Source organism: Peromyscus californicus, unplaced genomic scaffold, assembly GCF_007827085.1.
Source record: "Peromyscus californicus insignis strain IS unplaced genomic scaffold, ASM782708v3 Scaffold_14__1_contigs__length_90479793_seg_2, whole genome shotgun sequence".
Lineage (NCBI taxonomy): Eukaryota > Metazoa > Chordata > Mammalia > Rodentia > Cricetidae > Peromyscus > Peromyscus californicus.
In genome coordinates this window covers 49609074-49627262 of record NW_026294436.1, presented here as the reverse complement: position 1 = coordinate 49627262, position 18189 = coordinate 49609074, and the positions used below count along the sequence as shown (strand labels likewise).

Below are 18189 nucleotides of genomic sequence, written 5' to 3'. Positions count from 1 at the left end.
TCTTATCAATTCTCTGTCAGAACATGGGGATTGGGAGGGCTAGCAATCAAGCTGCAAGAAATGTGTACTGATTTTTGGCAAGAGAGACATCTGTAGCAGCTGTGATCTAATAGTAAGAACCATGACTTTTTTCTTTGTATTCCAGGAAGTAACGAAAAAATAGGAATTAGCGATAAGCAGGGGGTGGAACATGGATCATTTCTAATGACTTTCATTTTGACTGAAACATTCAGTTTGAGAGTAGTTTTGAAGTTGATAGCTACAAATTAATTGTGAATGGAAATAAGGGCCATGAAGCCCATTTCTCAACCACATACTCAGTGCCTGTGACAGAACTTTTTTCAAATGTGCTTTCCCATTTCTTCCTAACAGTCCTATGAGGTTTCATCTTGTTTGCAACTGAGGAAGCAGAAGCTCCGTAGAGTGCAAACCAAATACTTAAAACCCACCTGACAGCGTTACTGAAGAAAATGGACGAATCAGTAATGTTCACCTCTGAGGATAATGAGCTAAAGAAATGGAAGACATTATCTACAAGGATGTCATGAGTAAAAGAAATAGATATCATCTAGTTTTACCATTCAAACACAACACTTTGAAGTGTCCAGTATACCCAACATTGTCATTTTAATCTTAACATTTTATGGAGACATCCTTCTTAAAAGAATGTTGGGCATTTAGCCAATTATTGTATCGTCAGGAGGCTGAGTCTACCAAATACCATTTGTATAATTCAACATTCATGTAATACCAGGATATTTGCTTTGCAACAAATGACAAAAATAAGACACAGTCCTTGCTCAAAGGCTTATAAATATGAAAGCCAGCTAAGATACATGGGAAGAAACCACAGTGGCAGAAACTATTATCTGAAATCTTTGCATGAAAGATGCCCTGTCCTTTGGTGATAATGAAAGACCCTACTAAGTAGGCTCTAGAAGGAAACTATTCATTTGGATGCTGCACAATGAGAATGGCTTGGTGATGAGACTGATTTGGTCTTGCAGTTGGTGTAACAAAGGTGCTTCTCTGGGTATCAGAATACTCTGGGGTGGAACAAAGAGGCTATGGAGTTTCAAAACAAGATCTCCAGCCTTGGCTTTAATTTCCTTAATTTAAAATTTTGAGTTGCTAGCAAGGGGACTGAAGACTGTTTCAGTTTCTGAAGAGAAGAATGCTTTAAAGAGCTATGAGAGATATAGAGAAGCCAGCGTGGCAGTCAGTGCTGCAAGAGAAGCACGGGGAAGAGTGAAAAGGGTCACAGAGCTGTGGAAGAGTTAACTGGACGACCGAGGGTTACCTGGGAAAGTGAGATGGTCCAACTTTAAATGAATGTTGTCCTAGGAAAGCTTTTAGGAGATTTATAAACATAAAGCTCCTTTCAAAAAATGAACTCAAAATAATTTTGAGTAAAAAGGGAAAACATACTGTAAAATATTTATTTAATAAAAATAGTTTTATAATCTATACAGAATTGAATAAAAAGTACAACAAATTATTATCACTTCTTCATAAAAGTGCATACAGTACAACCAGCACATCGGGTTCAGCATTCTACAAATATGGCCACATAGCAAGATGTGAACATATTTTTGATTTAGACAGGTAAGAAGGATCAGATTGGGTGCCACAAATTGTGGATTAAATTCCAAGGAAATGTTGCTTTGGTAATGTGAACAATTTGATTGTACCACAATACATGATATTTAAAAGACAAAGAATAAAATTTCTCAAACATAGTACTTTGTGTTTCTGGGCAATCAACTTCCTATGGAGCTAAAAGGAAAGGTGTGCAGAGGGTGAACAAAACGTAAAACTGGAGGTTGCTACTATGCCCTTAGTCCTCCCTCTCCTCCTTAGTGTTCCTCTCCCCAGCTGGAAAGGAAGGCGCACGGAATGACCTATTATTACCTTTATTTCTTCTATGTCAGTTCTGCGGTACTGTCTTCTCAGTGCTAGTGCTCGAGCAAGGGTCTTCCAAACACTGGTCAAGCTCTCTACTATGGAACGTTATCCCGGCCCAGGTGTTGCAGTCTTAATATTAATAACACTGTTTAGCTATGCTGTTCTTAGAAAGTCAACACTCTAGTTAAAAGCACCTACCTAGAGTCTTTGCACAATAAGGCAACAAAGTTGGCTTTGAAATAGTCTTTAGGTCTCACAAATAATAGTACATAGAACACCATTCTTCAAGTAACGAGGAAATGGAACAAATTTTAAGTATCTCTCAAGATGATCTAACCTTAGGAATAAAGGCAGGTTTAAGGTCCAGAATGCAGGCATCAAGTCTACCCTAGTTCCAGCTCCAATACAATAATTAAAAAGAGGCTCAGTTAATGAAAAAGGCCTTAGAATAATTCCATTCCTACTGACATTTTCATCTTGGATAAGAATGCCAAGATAACAACATGAAAGGCATAGGGGAATGAAGTTGTTTCAAAGGAAAATAGTTACTTTTATTTTGGAAATAAAAGGGTGCGCAAATATAAAATGGGCTGCCTGTATCTCTAACCTGTAAATGACTTTTTCACTTGGAATTACGAGTCCTTCATACTGAAGTATTAAAGACAAGCAAACCTACCATGAGTTCTGTGGTTAGCTCTCCCCATTTAGATTAGCAGCAGGCTTTAAAATTTGCCTTTTCTAATGAAATGAGCTTCTCTGGGAAGCATATGAATAATGCAGAAATGTACTTCTAAAGAAAGTTTCCAAAAATACATAATGGTCAAAATGGGAACCAAGAACATTCATACAATGAATTTAAAAAATAAACTTAGAAATGACACTCCTTAGAAGACAGAACATTAGTCCGGAGCAAATATTGCCAGTGAGGAATCATTTCCATCTGCAGAAACACACATGCCCATGAGTAACACTGAAAGTAGAATGAAGCTGGATGGGGCAAGTGCTGACGGGATGCACATCTAGCCCGACTTATATCATCCTGTGGTCTCTGAAGGCCTGACCCTACCACATGACTCAAATATCACACTCACACGCTAACCAAGGAAACAGCAGATGGGCCACTTGATCACTCTTGATTACTTGGTTTCCAAAATCAAATTCTTCTTTTTGTTTTTGTCTATTAGAAAAAGTCATTCTTAAATTGATGCTCATAAATAATCCATGAAAAAAGCTTCAGTTCTGGTTTCTCTCAACAGTATTATATTAACTCCAGGAATACAAGGTATTAATTGAGTAGCTGCTTTGAAGCCATGAAATACACATTCATAAATATTTATCTGAACCATAAAGAAAGAGTTTTGATCCATCCAGGTAGTTGCTGGGCAGAGTTCTGGCTTGGAAGCAGCAGCACTTGAGCAGCAGGTTAGGAAGTGGTGGCTTGAGGGCTGGGGTTGGGATCTTCCTGCTTTCTGCATTTCTTTATAACACTGTATGTACCATTAGCCAGGAAAACCACAGAGATGGCTGCAAAGTAACTGGCGTAAATCAGGAACTACAAGAGAGGAAAGCAGTCATTCATAAAATTACCAATTAGAGATGAGTTGTTTCGTTGCATACATATACATGTACTCTACACAGTTAAAGTATGTCTAGAGTTTCTCAATTAAACTTCAGAAACGTCCCATGCTTACATATGTGCCAGATAATGAAGACCCGGAAGCAGCCTAGCAGGATAGCAGTGAAGCCTGCCCAGCTGCCTGAGTTTGAATCCTGACCTCATGTCTCTTTCTAGATGTAACCTACATGAAGGTATTTAATCTTGGGGCTGGAGAGAGGGCTCAAAATTAATAGCACTTGCTACTCAAACATGAGAAGTAGAGTTTGGATCCCAGCACCCATGCTGGTTGGCTTCCATAGGCCTGTAACTCTAGCTCCAAGGGATCCAACACCCACTTCTGGCCTCTGAGGGCACACACACACACACACACACACACACACACACACACACACACACACACACGGGCACACACACACACACACACACACACACACGGTTTTTAAAAAGAAGAAAAAAACTCTATATACTTAATCTCAGAGTCTTGGCCTAATTTAAAAAGAATTTTAAACAATTTTTTACAAAGCTTATTGGAAGAAGTGAATAAGGTCATGTACACAAAGGTCTACTAGCACAATGCTAATGCCACAGACACTATTTTTGTTGTTGTTAGTGCTGTCATTGCTCTAAGTGAAGGGTAAGGGTTAGGGTTAGAGGGTTAGGGTTACAGTTAGGATTAGAGGGTTAGAGTTAGGGTTAGATCTGTATCCTCAAAATAATTGGTGAGTATGTCTAAGAGATCAAGAACTTTTATTTCCCACCAGGAGAGGGCACTAGAAGGCCAAGAATACTGTACTACCCTTATTTGACTATTCTGTGTGTGTGTGTGTGTGTGTGCGTGTGTGCGTGTGTGCGTGTGTGTGTGTGTGTGTGTGTGTGTGTGTGTGTGTGTGTGTGCGCGTGTGTGTGTGAACATCTTCATTTTTTTAAAAAAATAACTTATTAAATAGTTACAAACCAGGTTCAGGTACAAGAGTGTGGTCCTAAGTCTGAGCCAGATTCTTTAAGATGTGACCATATTTTCATAGGAAAGGTGTTAATGACTCATGGCAGCCAGTTTCATACAGTCCACAAAATGTTATTCTTCCCTGCATAAGTAAGCCATTTTTCTGATAATGTGCTCTTAAATTTCCACACTAAATGTCACTCACGTTTCTTTAACTGTAATGGTCTGGTAATCTTCCTCACAAAATGGGCAGGATGAATCTCTATTCTCTACCCAAGAATAGCTTTTAGGCTAAAACACAGACTTAAATCCTCTCCACCACACTGTTCTTGACTGTTTAATCTTAGACAAATCCCTTAATACCTCCCAGAGTCATTTCTTTGATACCTAGTATTGACAACTTTCTAGTCTATAAGAGAACTGAGAAAGAGAAGCACTCAGTACAAGTACTTACTAGTTTTATTTCTCTTGTAGATTGCTTAATGAAAACAAAATTCATTTTAACACTAACATGTTAAGTCTTGGTATCTAGGAAAATTCATGTGTAAGTGTAAAGTACTAAGTAATAATGGGAATTCAGGAAAAAGGAAAAGAAACCACTTGGCTGGATGTGGAGACAGTTACTTCCTGATTCAGCTGCTTACTTTACAGAGTATACCCACAAACTCTATCTACACTGTAAAATTATAATACATAAGGTCATTTACAATGAGTCTAGATGGATGAAAATAGCCATTCTTTGAGTGTTTGCATAAATGTTTTCTCAATAGGTCACATGTTGAGAATCATAATACTTACCAACAGTAAGTCATTAACTTGGTATTTGGGTGAAGGTTGCTTTATACAAAGGAGGAAGGGGTCTTAAAGAGCTCTGAGGTACCATGAAGCAGGACATCTCATATAGTACATCAGGTGTATAGATTAAGAATAAGGGGCCGGAGAGATGGCCTAGAAGTTAAGAGCACTGGCTGCTCTTCCAGAGAACCTGGGTCCACATGGTGGATCACAATTATCTGTAACTCTAGCTCTAGGGGACCAAACATCCTCTTCTGGCTTCAAGGCACTAAGCATGCATGTGGTGCATAGACATACATGCAGGCAAAACCCACACATAAAACAAAAAAATAAGCTGGTGCTCTAGTTCAGCAGAAGAGCATATGCCTAGCATGTTTGAGGCCCTGAGTTCCCTTACCAGAAAAGCAAGAGGAAAAGACAGAAAAGAAGGACAATGAAGGAAGAGGTAAACAGGCTAAGCCTGGAAAGAATCAATATTATCTCAGCTAAAACAGTCCCTCCAGGCTAGTTAATTTAGCTCTAGGTCAGTGGTTCTCACCTTCCTAATGCTGTGACCCTTTAATACAGTTCCCCACATTGTGATGACCTCCAACCATAAAATAATTTTCATTGCTATTTTATAACTGTAATTTTGCTACTGTTATGAATCATAATGTAAATATCTGATATGCATATATCTGATATTTGACCCCTGTGAAAAGGTCATTTTTTCCCAAAGGGGTCTCGACCCACATGTTGAGAACCACTGCTCTAGGCCCTCCTCAAAAAGATGATCTCAACAACCTCCACGGTAAAGAACACTTGCTTTGGATCTGCTCAGAGTGTTGTTGTCATAAAACACGCTCCACCCCAGTCCTTTCAGACTGTTTCTGGTGTCAATGACGAGATCTCACCTGTGTGGTAATTTCTAAGCCAAGGCCCTTGGCATCCACCACAATTAGAGTGAGCAGAGTCTGCAATACCAGGGCAATGAAGGTGTTCACACCAAACACAAGGGCATAACGCTCCATGCTGAGGTTTGCAGCAATCTGAAAACTGAGAAAAGAAAAACAATGCTAGAGTCCAATTACCTCTTCCTCAACTGTTACATGTTTTCACTTTAAATGTGAACATAGCCCCTTCTTTCCACTGCTAATGACCTCTCCAACAACGTGAAGTGTATTGTTACTGTATGATACAAATCTTATGAAAATCGTAGGATAAAAACACAAGAGAACAAACAAATTTTGCTGAAATACTCCTGAGGAAAAAATGTATAATAACTACAATATAGTGTGTGCTCCCATTTGCCTCTTTTAAATAGAAATTTTAATTATTTTTGGTTTATAAAGAAATCCGAGTTTATCTTGCCATAACTTTTCCTAATACTTCTCTGAGTGAAAATACATACGTTGCTATGGTGATGAGAACCATGTAGATGATTCTGAAGACAACATAGGATGCATAGCACACCCAGATGTTCCCCACAGTGTCCATGATATACACTGCAGCAGCGATCAGGAGAGAGCACAGGAATAACGTCATTTCTCCCCAAGTTGACCACGATATTTTTATATAGCCAACTGCAAACACAGCACTAGCACCTAGAAAACAAAGAAAAGAGTAATCTAGTTACTGACTAAACACACTCTAGCTCAACACATTAAAAATCCAGTTATTGTATTACAATCTTTAAAGTTGTAATTTACGGAGCTCAAGACTATCGAGTTCCTTGAAACTCAAGCAGAGAATTCTGAACTTGGTGGGACAGCACGGTGCCTCTGAGATGAGACTCAGTCAGGGTACGTGGCAATTAGATGGAAAAGGACGCAGACCCAGGGATGTTGCTAAGGAGACAACTGCTTGGCCTGATGCACAGGCGAGAGTCACAGAAAATCACTGCATCTGCTGTGGCAACATGGCTGGGTGAGTCTTGGTCCTTCAGACCAAGAAGCAATCGAGTATTGTAAAACTGCTTCTCCCTTTAGTGGAATGCCGCCGCCGCCGCCGCCGCCGCCGCCGGAAGCGACACACAATACAGGAGTGCTGTCTGGGGGCCAGCCATAGTCAGCAGGTGCTTAGAGCCGTTACGGAGACTCTTCCAACAACCTTACGAATCAGGGCAACAAAGAAGGACAAGAGTACGTGTTCTCAAGGATACAGGCTCTGAAGCCACCATGCCCAAGTCCCAATCTTTACTTGACTATCTACCATTTATGTGATCTTAGGCAAATTATTAACATGTCCAAAATTTCCAATGTAAAATGACAACAATAACTGCAACCATCTTGGGAATTTTGGAATACAACAAATACACATGTTGTCTATAGAACAGTGTTTGGTATATATTAACATTCAACAGACATAAGCTACTGTCATAAACTATAGTATACTGCTACTCAAACTCTCAGTAAACATGGGTAAGTGGAACATGGATAAGCGAAGAAAACTATCTAGAAAATTAGTGCATTCCACTTCCCCCAACGTGTTTGTCAGTCACAGCCCTCTACCACTTGAAGTCATCCAAGTTTTCGCCTAAATTAGAAAATTGGTGCTCAAAACAAACCCTTCCTTTGGGCTACTTCAAATTTGGGCGGCGTGAGTAAAGCTGGTCATGGCTGGCCGGACTGCCTGCGGACTCTTCCTCGCCGCTTACCCAGCAAGGTTGAGACCGCCTCCACACCGCCGTTGTAGATAACCGCACTCTGAGACGGCATCACCTTCTCCCACAATCCCTGTGTGTAGTTCACCACTTGAAAATAGCCGCAGGTGGAGAGGGCCCACCACACGGACCAGCAGAGCAGAGGGCGGGAAGAGTAACAGATCAAGAAGTCATTCCACAGGACCTTCAGCACACGCAGCCGGTCGGCCTTGGGCTCCTGCGCAGCAAATGGAAAGCGCTCAAACACCTCGGCGGGAACTGTGCAGACAACTATGCAAACTCAGTTTTCTATCTCAAAAGGTTTTTTTTCCTTTGTAAAAACAAACTGCTTATTTCAAGTGGAATATATGTATTTGAAAAGAACAACAATGTGTTATCAAGGACATGAGCTCTGAAGATACTAGGAGTTTGGATCCTGACTTCACTGTTTGCAATGACATGACCTTAGGCAAATCATTCACTATCCAAAGTTTCCACTGTAGAATCAATCAGTCTCTCTCTCTCTGTGTCTCTGTGTCTCTCTCCCTCTCTCTCTCTCACACACACACCCCTTTCATATTAAGAATATAAACTGGGGAGTTAATTCATCTTTCTGGTTACAAAGAACGCATAGGGCGGATTAAGTGATGGACCCTCTCTTCTAAGAAAGAGTGTTATAATCATGTCTTGCAATTTTCTGTTATTCTCTTCCTATCATTCATTTACTGCCCTTCTATAACAAAACAACAAGCATCATTTGAAAAAATAACATGTATCACTTCTAGCATAGAAAAGGAAAATAAGTTTGTATCTTTAAGTACTTTGAGCTTTAATTCAGAAGCTACAAGTAGACACAAATCGCCAACAGAATCATTTCAGATACTCATTAAGCACACGCACGCACACACACACACACACACACACACACACACACACACACACACACATTTTTTTTTCCCCTGAGTGGTTTCTTTATATATACCAAGCAGTAGGGATACAAAAATGGAGACAGCCCCAAGACACCTCTGCCATGCCATGCTAAGTAATGCTAGGTCAGCCTGACTTTGAGAATCAGGCACTCTAGGGGAGAATACATTGGTGACCCCTTACAACTAATCAGTTGCATCTTAATGAATGAATGAACCAATGAAATGGGCTTGCTTGTCTGTCACTGCCATTAGCCAATGCCCAGGACAGCAACTCCCTGCATATTTAAGGCTAAACTCACCGTTTCCTCCACGGGAGGTTCATCTAAATTGAGAGGGATTTTTGACTCAATGTCCTCCCATCCAGGAAGGTGGGTAGATGCTGGGGCATCAGTAACGATGCTCCCATTCTGTACCTTGATGCCATTCACTCCGTGACAGGAGGCAGGAATGTGGTGAAAGAAGAGGCTCTTCTGTGGCATGGGCAGAAACCAGGCCACAGCAAAAGCCACAGAAACGCAGGTGAGGGAGATGACGTTCAAGCTGAACAGTGACCAGCCTGCCACTGAGACGAGGATTTGCCCCAGGACAGAGCCCACTGTGAAGCCCACCAAGGTGGCACTTCTACAGTAACTTGTGACTTTCTGGTACATGCCGAGGTCGACCACACTGTAGATGTAGGAGTAGTAGGCAATTTCAGTGGCTGTGGCGATGCCATAGAAGAATTCCAAGAACTGAATGGCCAGCAGTCCTTGGGCATAGAGCAGCATGAACCATGTAACAATAAGGCTGAGTCCCTGAAGCAGGATGACAGGCTTGTAACGGAGGTAGTCTGTGGCAAGGAACACAGGGAACAGCAGCACCAAGTAAGAGTAGGTCCAGACTGGGTAAATTTCATTGAAGACCTGGTAAGGAGAGAATAGAAGCTCCTCAGTGATCGGAAGACCCAACAAGTCACAAAACTCCCTCTTACAAATCCGTCTACCAACATTCCCTTAGCAACCAAAGAAACACTAGCTGCAGTACGTTCAGGTAACTATCTGAACAGCCTTTCCTAGCCCCACGCCATTATTTTGTCATAATAAAATCCTTTCCATCAGGAGTCTTACTATGCAGCCCAGGCTAGACTCAAATGCACTATGGAGATCAAACTAGTCTGAACTTTAGATCCTCCCAGCTGCTGAGATGGTAGGCATTTTCTATCTCACTCATGCCCAGCCCCTTCAAAGATTCTGAGAAGTGGACCCAGAATCATCTGTATAATTTAACAGCCAGTATACTGTTTGGAAGACTCAAGGACCAATAAATGCTTTGAAAATGAGATCATTGTCAACTCTTATCTGTTAAATTTACTATTATTATTATTAGTTCTTTTGTAATTTTATACATATATACAAAGTATTTCAATATCTCCTCCTCCTCTCCAACTCCTTTGAGACTAACCCCACCAACTTCATTATTATTTCCTCCTCTTCTATGACCCAGAGTCCAACTAGTACTGCTTATATGTACATAGGTACGGAAATAGGGCCATCCACTGAAGCATGGGCAATGTATTCTGGGTCACCCCTCTAACATCAGTGTGTAGTGAGGTTTCTCTAATTTTAAGTTTGCTCTTTGGAGGACAGAAGAAAATAGTACATCTGTCCTATGCTTCGATGGAATAACTCTCCCTTGGTGGTAGAATTTTATAGGCAACATGTATCCTTCTTACTCATTTGTAACATGAAATAAAATGCAAGTGTTGGGTGTTTTATTTTTCTTTTCCTAAATCAAAAAAATAATTTATATAGTTGTACAAATTTTGAGATACAGCGTTTCTTGGTACATGAATACACTATGCAATACCCAACTCAGGATATTTTTAGGTTATTAATTATCTCAAATATTTATCATTTCTTTATAGTAGGAACACAGAATCCTCACTTTAGCTATTTTGATTTATATGACATAAGGTTAACTGGAACTTATTGCTACTTTCTTTTTTATGCACAATTTTAAATTGGGATGCTATAAAAATAGTCTTTAAAATATATTTTAAATGAGAAAGACTGCACCTGGAATTTTTGTTGCGTTACTTGTGTAAACAAGAGCTGTTCTTCAACTCAGGATGGGTAAATGCTAATAAACTTGCTATCAGCTGAACATAACCCAAAAACTGTATTTGGGCTGGGGAGACGGTTCAGCTGGTAAAGTGTACTTGTCACGCAAGCATGGAGACCCGAGTTCAGATCCCCGATGCCCATGTAAAAAGCTGGGCACAGAGGCACATGCCTGTAATCTTAGCACTGGCGAGGAAGAGACAGGAGATGCCCTGGGGCTTGCTGGCCAGTTAGCTGACCTAGTCAAATTGGTGAGCTACAAGTTTAGTGAGAGATTCTGTCTCAAAAAATGAAGGCGAGAGTGACTGAGGAAGACATCCTACGTTTACTTCAGGCTAAATGCACCACCTCTCATTCCTGAAAACATAAACACACATCACACACAAATTAAAAAAAAAACATATTTAATATACACACCTACATTTGGCAGCACAGTATTCTGTAGAGTGCTGGTTATTCTCCTTCATGAATGAATCGCTGAAAGGGAACCGTGACTCACTGCTATGCCTGGCACTACAACAAAATGTCATTGCTAGCTCAGGAAAAGGTCAAAATCAAAAGCCAGAATATAGCACATTGAATGAGGATTGTTCTAATAGGATCGTAAAGTTTTAAAGGCAAGCTTACTAACTGTAAATAGGGGCGGTGGATAGGTAAGTTTCTCACTTCCCCTCAGAATTCATCTTTATCACCGGCACAAGAGGATAAAACCTGCACTATTGGACTGTCTGTTGCAAGGATTAAATGAAGGATTACATAATCAATTATTTACTCGACTTCTTCACAGGTCTGAAAACTAGAAGACTGAGTTGAAAATAGGCTATTGGACTATATGAACTAGAACCAGTTAGGCGTGAACCTCGTTCTCCAGATAACAATAATACCTGAAAATGTCCTTTTACAAGGAGCTCACCACCCAGCAATGTCCTAAAGGCTTATGTCACGCAGTTTTTGGTGCTTCTGTTTTGTCGTTGCTGCTTTGGGTTCTTGGAGTCGGGATCCTAGCTACGCAGTTGTCATGACTGATCTGGAACTTGCTATGTAGACTAGAGTAGCCTGGAAATTTGCCTAATCATAATTAAGAACTGTAGACGGAATTCTTTGTCAAAGTGTGCAAATTCTAACAAATGAGAAACAAAGTGTCTTTGTCTCCCTTATCAAGGCAACCTTGAGAGAAAGCTGTGAGGCGAGGCAAGAAGCCTTCCCTACAGATATTTTCACTTGTGTTCCAATGAGCAACTCCCAGCTCCCCCTTCCCCCTGTACTTCCAGATACTACTCTCCTAAAGTTTGACAGTCTCCTGTGTGACTCAGCATGTTTCTGCGCCTTCATAGGTCCCTAACATGTCTTTCCCTACCAAGAAGCTATTGGCCAGCAATCCTTAAACTGTGGTCTAGGTGCACAATGAGTTATTACTGGACCAAACAGAAGAAGGAAACCCTGTCACCTGTAGCAACATGGGTGGAATCAGATGGTATATTTTAGGTTAAATCGTCCAGACACAGAAAGACAAATGCTACACGTTCGCTCTCATCTGTGAAAGCCCAAACAAGCCAATATAAATACAGAACCGTGATCACCTCCGGCTGTAGCTGAAGATAGATGGAGTGTGGCTAGGTGACAGGTCAGAGCACAGTTGGGACAGTCACTCCACTATGGTCTGGAATGACTATAGTCAACAACAACTGATTATAGAGTTTATGAGTAACCGGAAAGGCTCCAAGTATAAGGAAATGGTGGAGAGGTGAATGCTAGTTGTTGTGATCCCCGTATCCTGTATGCACGTGGTGAATTAATACATGAATACATACAATTACTAAGCTAATCAAAAGTTTTACAATTTTTCTCTATTGCTTCCTTCGGCACCCACCTTCTTTTGTTCCAAAGTTCTGCTCAACTGTTCACTCGAGTAATACTGCTTATGTTTAGACATGTAACTTTCAGCAGTAGCTGTCCTTAAGTGATTAATTGCCAAAGTTTCATTGTATAAGTCCTGACCTTTATCAATTTAAAGGGTGTGGTGGCGCACGCCTATAGACTGAGGCAAGAGGACCACTAACTGGTTTGAGGCCAGTTTGGTAACATAGTAAGACCTTGTTTCAAAATAAATAAATAACACTTACAAGGTTAACACTACACTAACACAAACCCACAATTTAGATAACTGAAGATGTGAGAAAGTAAACTACCAGCCTTGTGATACCAACTAAGAATGGTAAGGGATGGGGCGGGTGGAACACAGAGACCAGATGGGTTCTCTTTAACTTCCTCTAATTAAGAGACCTGTTTTTCTCCTACAAGGAACATCAAACAAGAAAAAAATACTCCTCTCCCATTTTCGGCACCAGAGCAGCACATCTCTGAGAGCATCCCACATACAATGCTGTGAACTTTGCCTCAATTATTTCCAGTTAATTCAAACAACCCTAAGAAGTAAATGCTTTATCATTGCTATTTTACAAGAAGGAAAGTCGGTGTTAGAGAATGTTGAATTATACAAAGTTACCTACCACAGTCAGGATTAGCAGAGAGAAGATCTAAACCAGATATCCCCAATCCACCACACCAAAACATCTACTTTCTTCAATTAGAAAACTGGTATTGATTCTGAATGTCCTAAATTTACTTCTAATGCCTGCAGGAGTTTTATCATCTCTGAGGATGTACCATGACAAGGATTTCTCAAGAGATCAAGTCTTGAGAACTTGAGTCTCCAGGACTGGGTCTCAAAGGACATTCTTTTTAAACATTTCTGGTAGAGAAGTCCTAACACCAGAAAACATTCCTTTAATAGAAGGTGCCCTGTTGAAGGGCAACTTCTCACAGCTAAAAATATATAAAATACATACCCTTATTAGTTGTCTATAGCTAACTTCTCATCTCAGGTGAAATCTGCCATGTGATCAAAAGGAATTAATTTGCTCTATTCAAAGTGTCTTTCACAACTTTGGGCAGAACTTGTGTGTCTTCATTTTCTTCTGAGATACATGTCACAGTTAAGTAAATTATTCAGTTTTAGACTTAAGAAAATAGTGTCAATAGTTCTGTTGTCCTACTTAATGAACACATATTTATATAACACTACTTAATCTCTGTAGAGGCGACAAAAAAGAATAAAATGAACCTTCAGCTTTGAGAGTTCTGAACCAAATAAGAAGCATGTATATACACATATTAAAAATGGAAACTGAAAACATGGTGGGCCCAGAAAGGTAAGGAAGACACTAAAAGAAAACACACACACACACACACACACACACACAGATTATTATAAGCAGAGACCATGCATTTGAGTATTGGACCATGCGTGAGTTGGTGAATATGCTAGATTCAGGATTGGCAAATGAATGAAGCCTGGGTGTACTAAAGGGGCAAAGGAATCTACCAGGCTCCCTCAGAGTACCAAGCAGAGTGTGTGGAATGATTTTAAAAGTCAAAGAAAAGCAGTACACATCAAAACCATGTACTGCCAAGAAGAGATAAAATCACTGTTGGGTACGGTGGGAAATGCTTGTAATCTCAGCCACCTAGTAGGCTGAGACATGAGGATCACAAGTGTAGGAATACTCTGGGCAACTTAATAAGAACATCCCTACAAAATGGTCAATGGGACTAGAGAGATGGTTCAGTGGTTAGAGAACCTGCTGCTCTTCCAGAGGACTGGGGCTCGTTTCTCAGCACCTCTGTCAGTTGGCTTCACATCCTCCTGTAACTCCAGCTACAGGGGATCCAGCATCCTTCCTCTGGCCTCCACAGGCTCCTACACACATCACAAACACACAGACATGCATGTAAATACAAAATTGAAAAAAAAGTCTGGAAATACCGCTCAGTATAGTGCTTACACAGCACGCAGAAGGAGTCCTGGATTCAGCCCCTAGCACCAGAAAATAAATAAATAGCTTTATTAATGTTTGGTTTTTCAACGACTGGGATATAGTCCAACTATAACCTGCCTCAGCTTTTAAAGTGGTAACTTTATAAAAATTAATACTTTTCCTAAAATTCTATAAAAAAATCTTTAAAATGCAAATGGAGAGAGGAAATTCTGCCCTTGGGTCTTAGGCAATCTTAGCATTATTTACGATGATCCAGGTTGGCACTTCTGAAGTCTTCAAGGGGAAAATACACACTTCAATACAGATGCTACTGACTACAACCTGGGATTTACTTTGTCTAAAAATCATGCAACGCCCATTGCTGAGAGCAAGCACTCATTCCTGAAGAACAACAGTGGTCTAGTTCAGCTACTAGGTTTTTGTTTTGAAGTAGGAGTCTCCACGGGAAAGAAGGGCAACATGGGCATAATCAACAGAATCAGCCATCATTCCGATATCCCATGCAACAGACCACGAGATTTCTGTTCAAACACCCTTGCCTCCACTAATTTGCACCGAGAAGCATCCTTGTGTTGTTACACAATAGACAAGTATTTACTGGGCCCAGCCCCCTGATATGCTCCTATACCCTCCTAACCATACGTAAGGCCTTCCTTCTGCTAAGGCAGAGCATGTGACTGACAGCACACAGCAGCTCTCAGTCCAGGGCCCGTGACAAAAGAGATCAGCTTTCAAATATCAAAACCAAGAGCGTGTTTCTCCTCACATGCTTCTGTCAGTGCACACTGTACATACAGATCAGCTCGCACGCAGAGTCATGTCTGCCATGGTGTCTACACCTCAGGTTCAGTGGTTGCTCTGGGTCTCCAGCATCACACTTTCTTCTAACTATGTGGTAATTTTCTTCTTGGAAAATCACTCTGATCAGAAGCCTTTGTCTTTTCCTTTTACTGGTACCAAATGCATACGGACAATGAGTAACCGTGAAGTGACCCATACGACCAGGAAACATGAGTTAACGCTGGGGTAGAAGTCTGCTGTACTTGCTAACTATCAAAGAATCTGGGAAGCAACACGGACTCTCAATTCTTTCCCAACTGACCTTGAATAAAGGCACACTGCAGCAACACACCAGAGTAATTCTATCCTGCCAGTCTGAAGTGACTCTCGAAGTGCCACCTCTTGCGCTGACCCACCATGCGGAGTACTGGGTTAGTTGCTCCTCAAAAGAGGTGACTGGCAATACCAGGAAGGTGTAAATGGGGGTAATACTTTACAGTAACTCAGGCAGGGAAGCAGGGTGGTAAGGAAGGAAAGAGGTGTAGGAAAAAGGGGACAATTACCCAGTGTCCACTCAGCTGACAGTAGCTGAAAGACACCAGCCCCCAGCTTTCACCCTCTTTTGTACTCGAGGAAAAGAGTATGGAGGAGAACAGTTTCATTTCTTTCTCAGTCTATATATTCTTCTGCCAAAACCAAGGGCTGGGATAATGTGTCTTAGTAGGAAGAGTTAGGCACATTTGTAAAGTCCACTACGCACTTCTGAGGTGCTATGCTTACAAGTCCTTGAGTAAACGAATGCGCAGGAGTTCTTGATCATGGACCATGGGCAATAAAGCCCACAAAACCTCCACATGCAGCTAAGTAACAAAAGCTGTAGGTGAAGCAACAATTTCACAAGACAAGAAAAACTCAGTGCCAATTATGTGATACCATCTGTTTTCATCCCAGAGATGGACTTCAGAGCAGGCAGGATATCTTTGAACCCAATCTCGCCTAATAAAACAAGCCCAATTCCGATGGTGTACTACTGTCCTGTCCTGTCCTGTCCTTATGGAATAGAGTATATCTATCTTGTCAAAGGTAAACAAAGTCAAGGAAAGGAAAACGGAACCTTTTCACAAAAGCAGCGCCACCTTACATACATGTGTATACACACACACACACTTGTGTATATATATATATATGTGTGTACATATATATGTGTATATATATACACACTGTGTGTATGTGTACAATATATACACATTTGTGTGTATGTAAACATACATTTGTATACACACATATACATAGGTTATGTATGTATATAATCTATTCAAAGTAAAGCTTACTGTTTTTTGCTTTTTGTTTTTAATCCATTCACTGCCCCCTGTCCCCGGCAGCTCCTGCAGGACGTGTCCGGGCAGAGCCGGGCTATGCCACCATCCAGCCCTATTCACCTAGGGCCTGACACAAACGTGCACGCGCGGGCTGCGGCCCCTCTTGCTCAGTCCCGCACGGAACGTCAGCGCTAGAAACTCAAGAGTAAGGCAACGCAGAGCACGATGTGCTTTTCCAAGCGAGCAGAAAACAGATCAGCTATCTGCGCAGCCTGCTCGGGGGGCTCCGCCGCAGGCCCTCCGCAAACACGCTTCCCGCTCGGCCTCCCAGCTCGCCCGCCCGCCCTCCCGCCGCGCCTACCTCTCTCTGGGTCAGGTTCTTGTCCGGCCCCAGCAGGTAGGGCGTGAGGAAGGGCTCGGACGGCCGAAGGTTGGCGAAGAAGCCATAGGCGCAGAGCAGCGCGGTCGGCAGGAACCAGCACTCGCGAGGGACGCGGGCCGTCCGCAGAAGCATAGTGGCCGCCGCCGCCGCCGCGCGTCGGGACACCCGGGCGGGCACATCCATCCTGGGCTCCAGGGGCTGGTGGACGCCGAGCCGACCCCCTCCTCCCTCTCGGCCAACTGGAGCTCGCTCCAGCCGCGGCCCCGCGCGGGGACCTGGAACCGCGCGCGACACCGCCCCGCGCCAGGGTCAGGCTGCTGCGAGCCCCGGCCGCCTCCCTCCCGCCGCCTCCCTCCCGCCGCTCGCCCTTTCCCAGGTCTGCGCCGCGCCAGGCCCCACCGGCCGCCTAGCCCGCCGCAGGGCGCGCACGAGCCACGCCCCCTGGGACCGCCCCGCCCCCCTCGCCACAACCAATCACAGCCCACGTCTCTGCTTCCCCGGTGGTCAGTGGCTGCCCGGGCGGCGTGCCAGCCCTCTGACGTGAGGGTCTCTCCGACGCCCGACAGGTCGGGATGGTGTCTGCATACTGTGGCGGGATCCCACGTGCCAGCCCCCCCATACACCCTTTAGTCGGCTCCGTCACCTGGCGTTTGCCGATCACGCGTCCGGAACGCTCCTTTGAGCGGGATCCCCGGATGTGCGCTTCCGCAGCCCGGTGAGCCGCCTTAATCTTCTCGGCCAGCGTTCTGATGTCTAGTCGGTCCTTCCCCCCGGGAGACCTAGTGACACAGGCCTGCATACCTTTAACCTTGAGGCGGGAAAATGCAATCCCTTGCCTCCAACAGCTCTTTCTTTTTTTCTTCCTTTTTTTTTTTTTTTTTTTAAAAAAAAAAAACATTGTATTCCTCTGCCTTAGAAAGACTCAAGCCGGAGAGAGCTAAGCTTGGAGTTATTTTATTT

The 18189-nt window shown here is 42.5% G+C and overlaps 1 protein-coding gene across 1 annotated transcript; it reads right to left on the bottom strand.

Moving 5' to 3' along the window:
* Positions 1-1425: 1425 nt before the first annotated feature.
* On the bottom strand, positions 1426-17578 carry Slc19a2 (solute carrier family 19 member 2). Its single transcript, XM_052737439.1, has 6 exons — positions 17209-17578; positions 9110-9712; positions 7897-8119; positions 6652-6844; positions 6155-6296; positions 1426-3457 (listed from the first exon to the last, which is right to left on the bottom strand). Exons 1-6 carry the CDS (start codon positions 17410-17412, stop codon positions 3329-3331), a joined length of 1494 nt encoding a protein of 497 aa, XP_052593399.1. The 5' UTR covers positions 17413-17578; the 3' UTR covers positions 1426-3328.
* Positions 17579-18189: the final 611 nt, after the last annotated feature.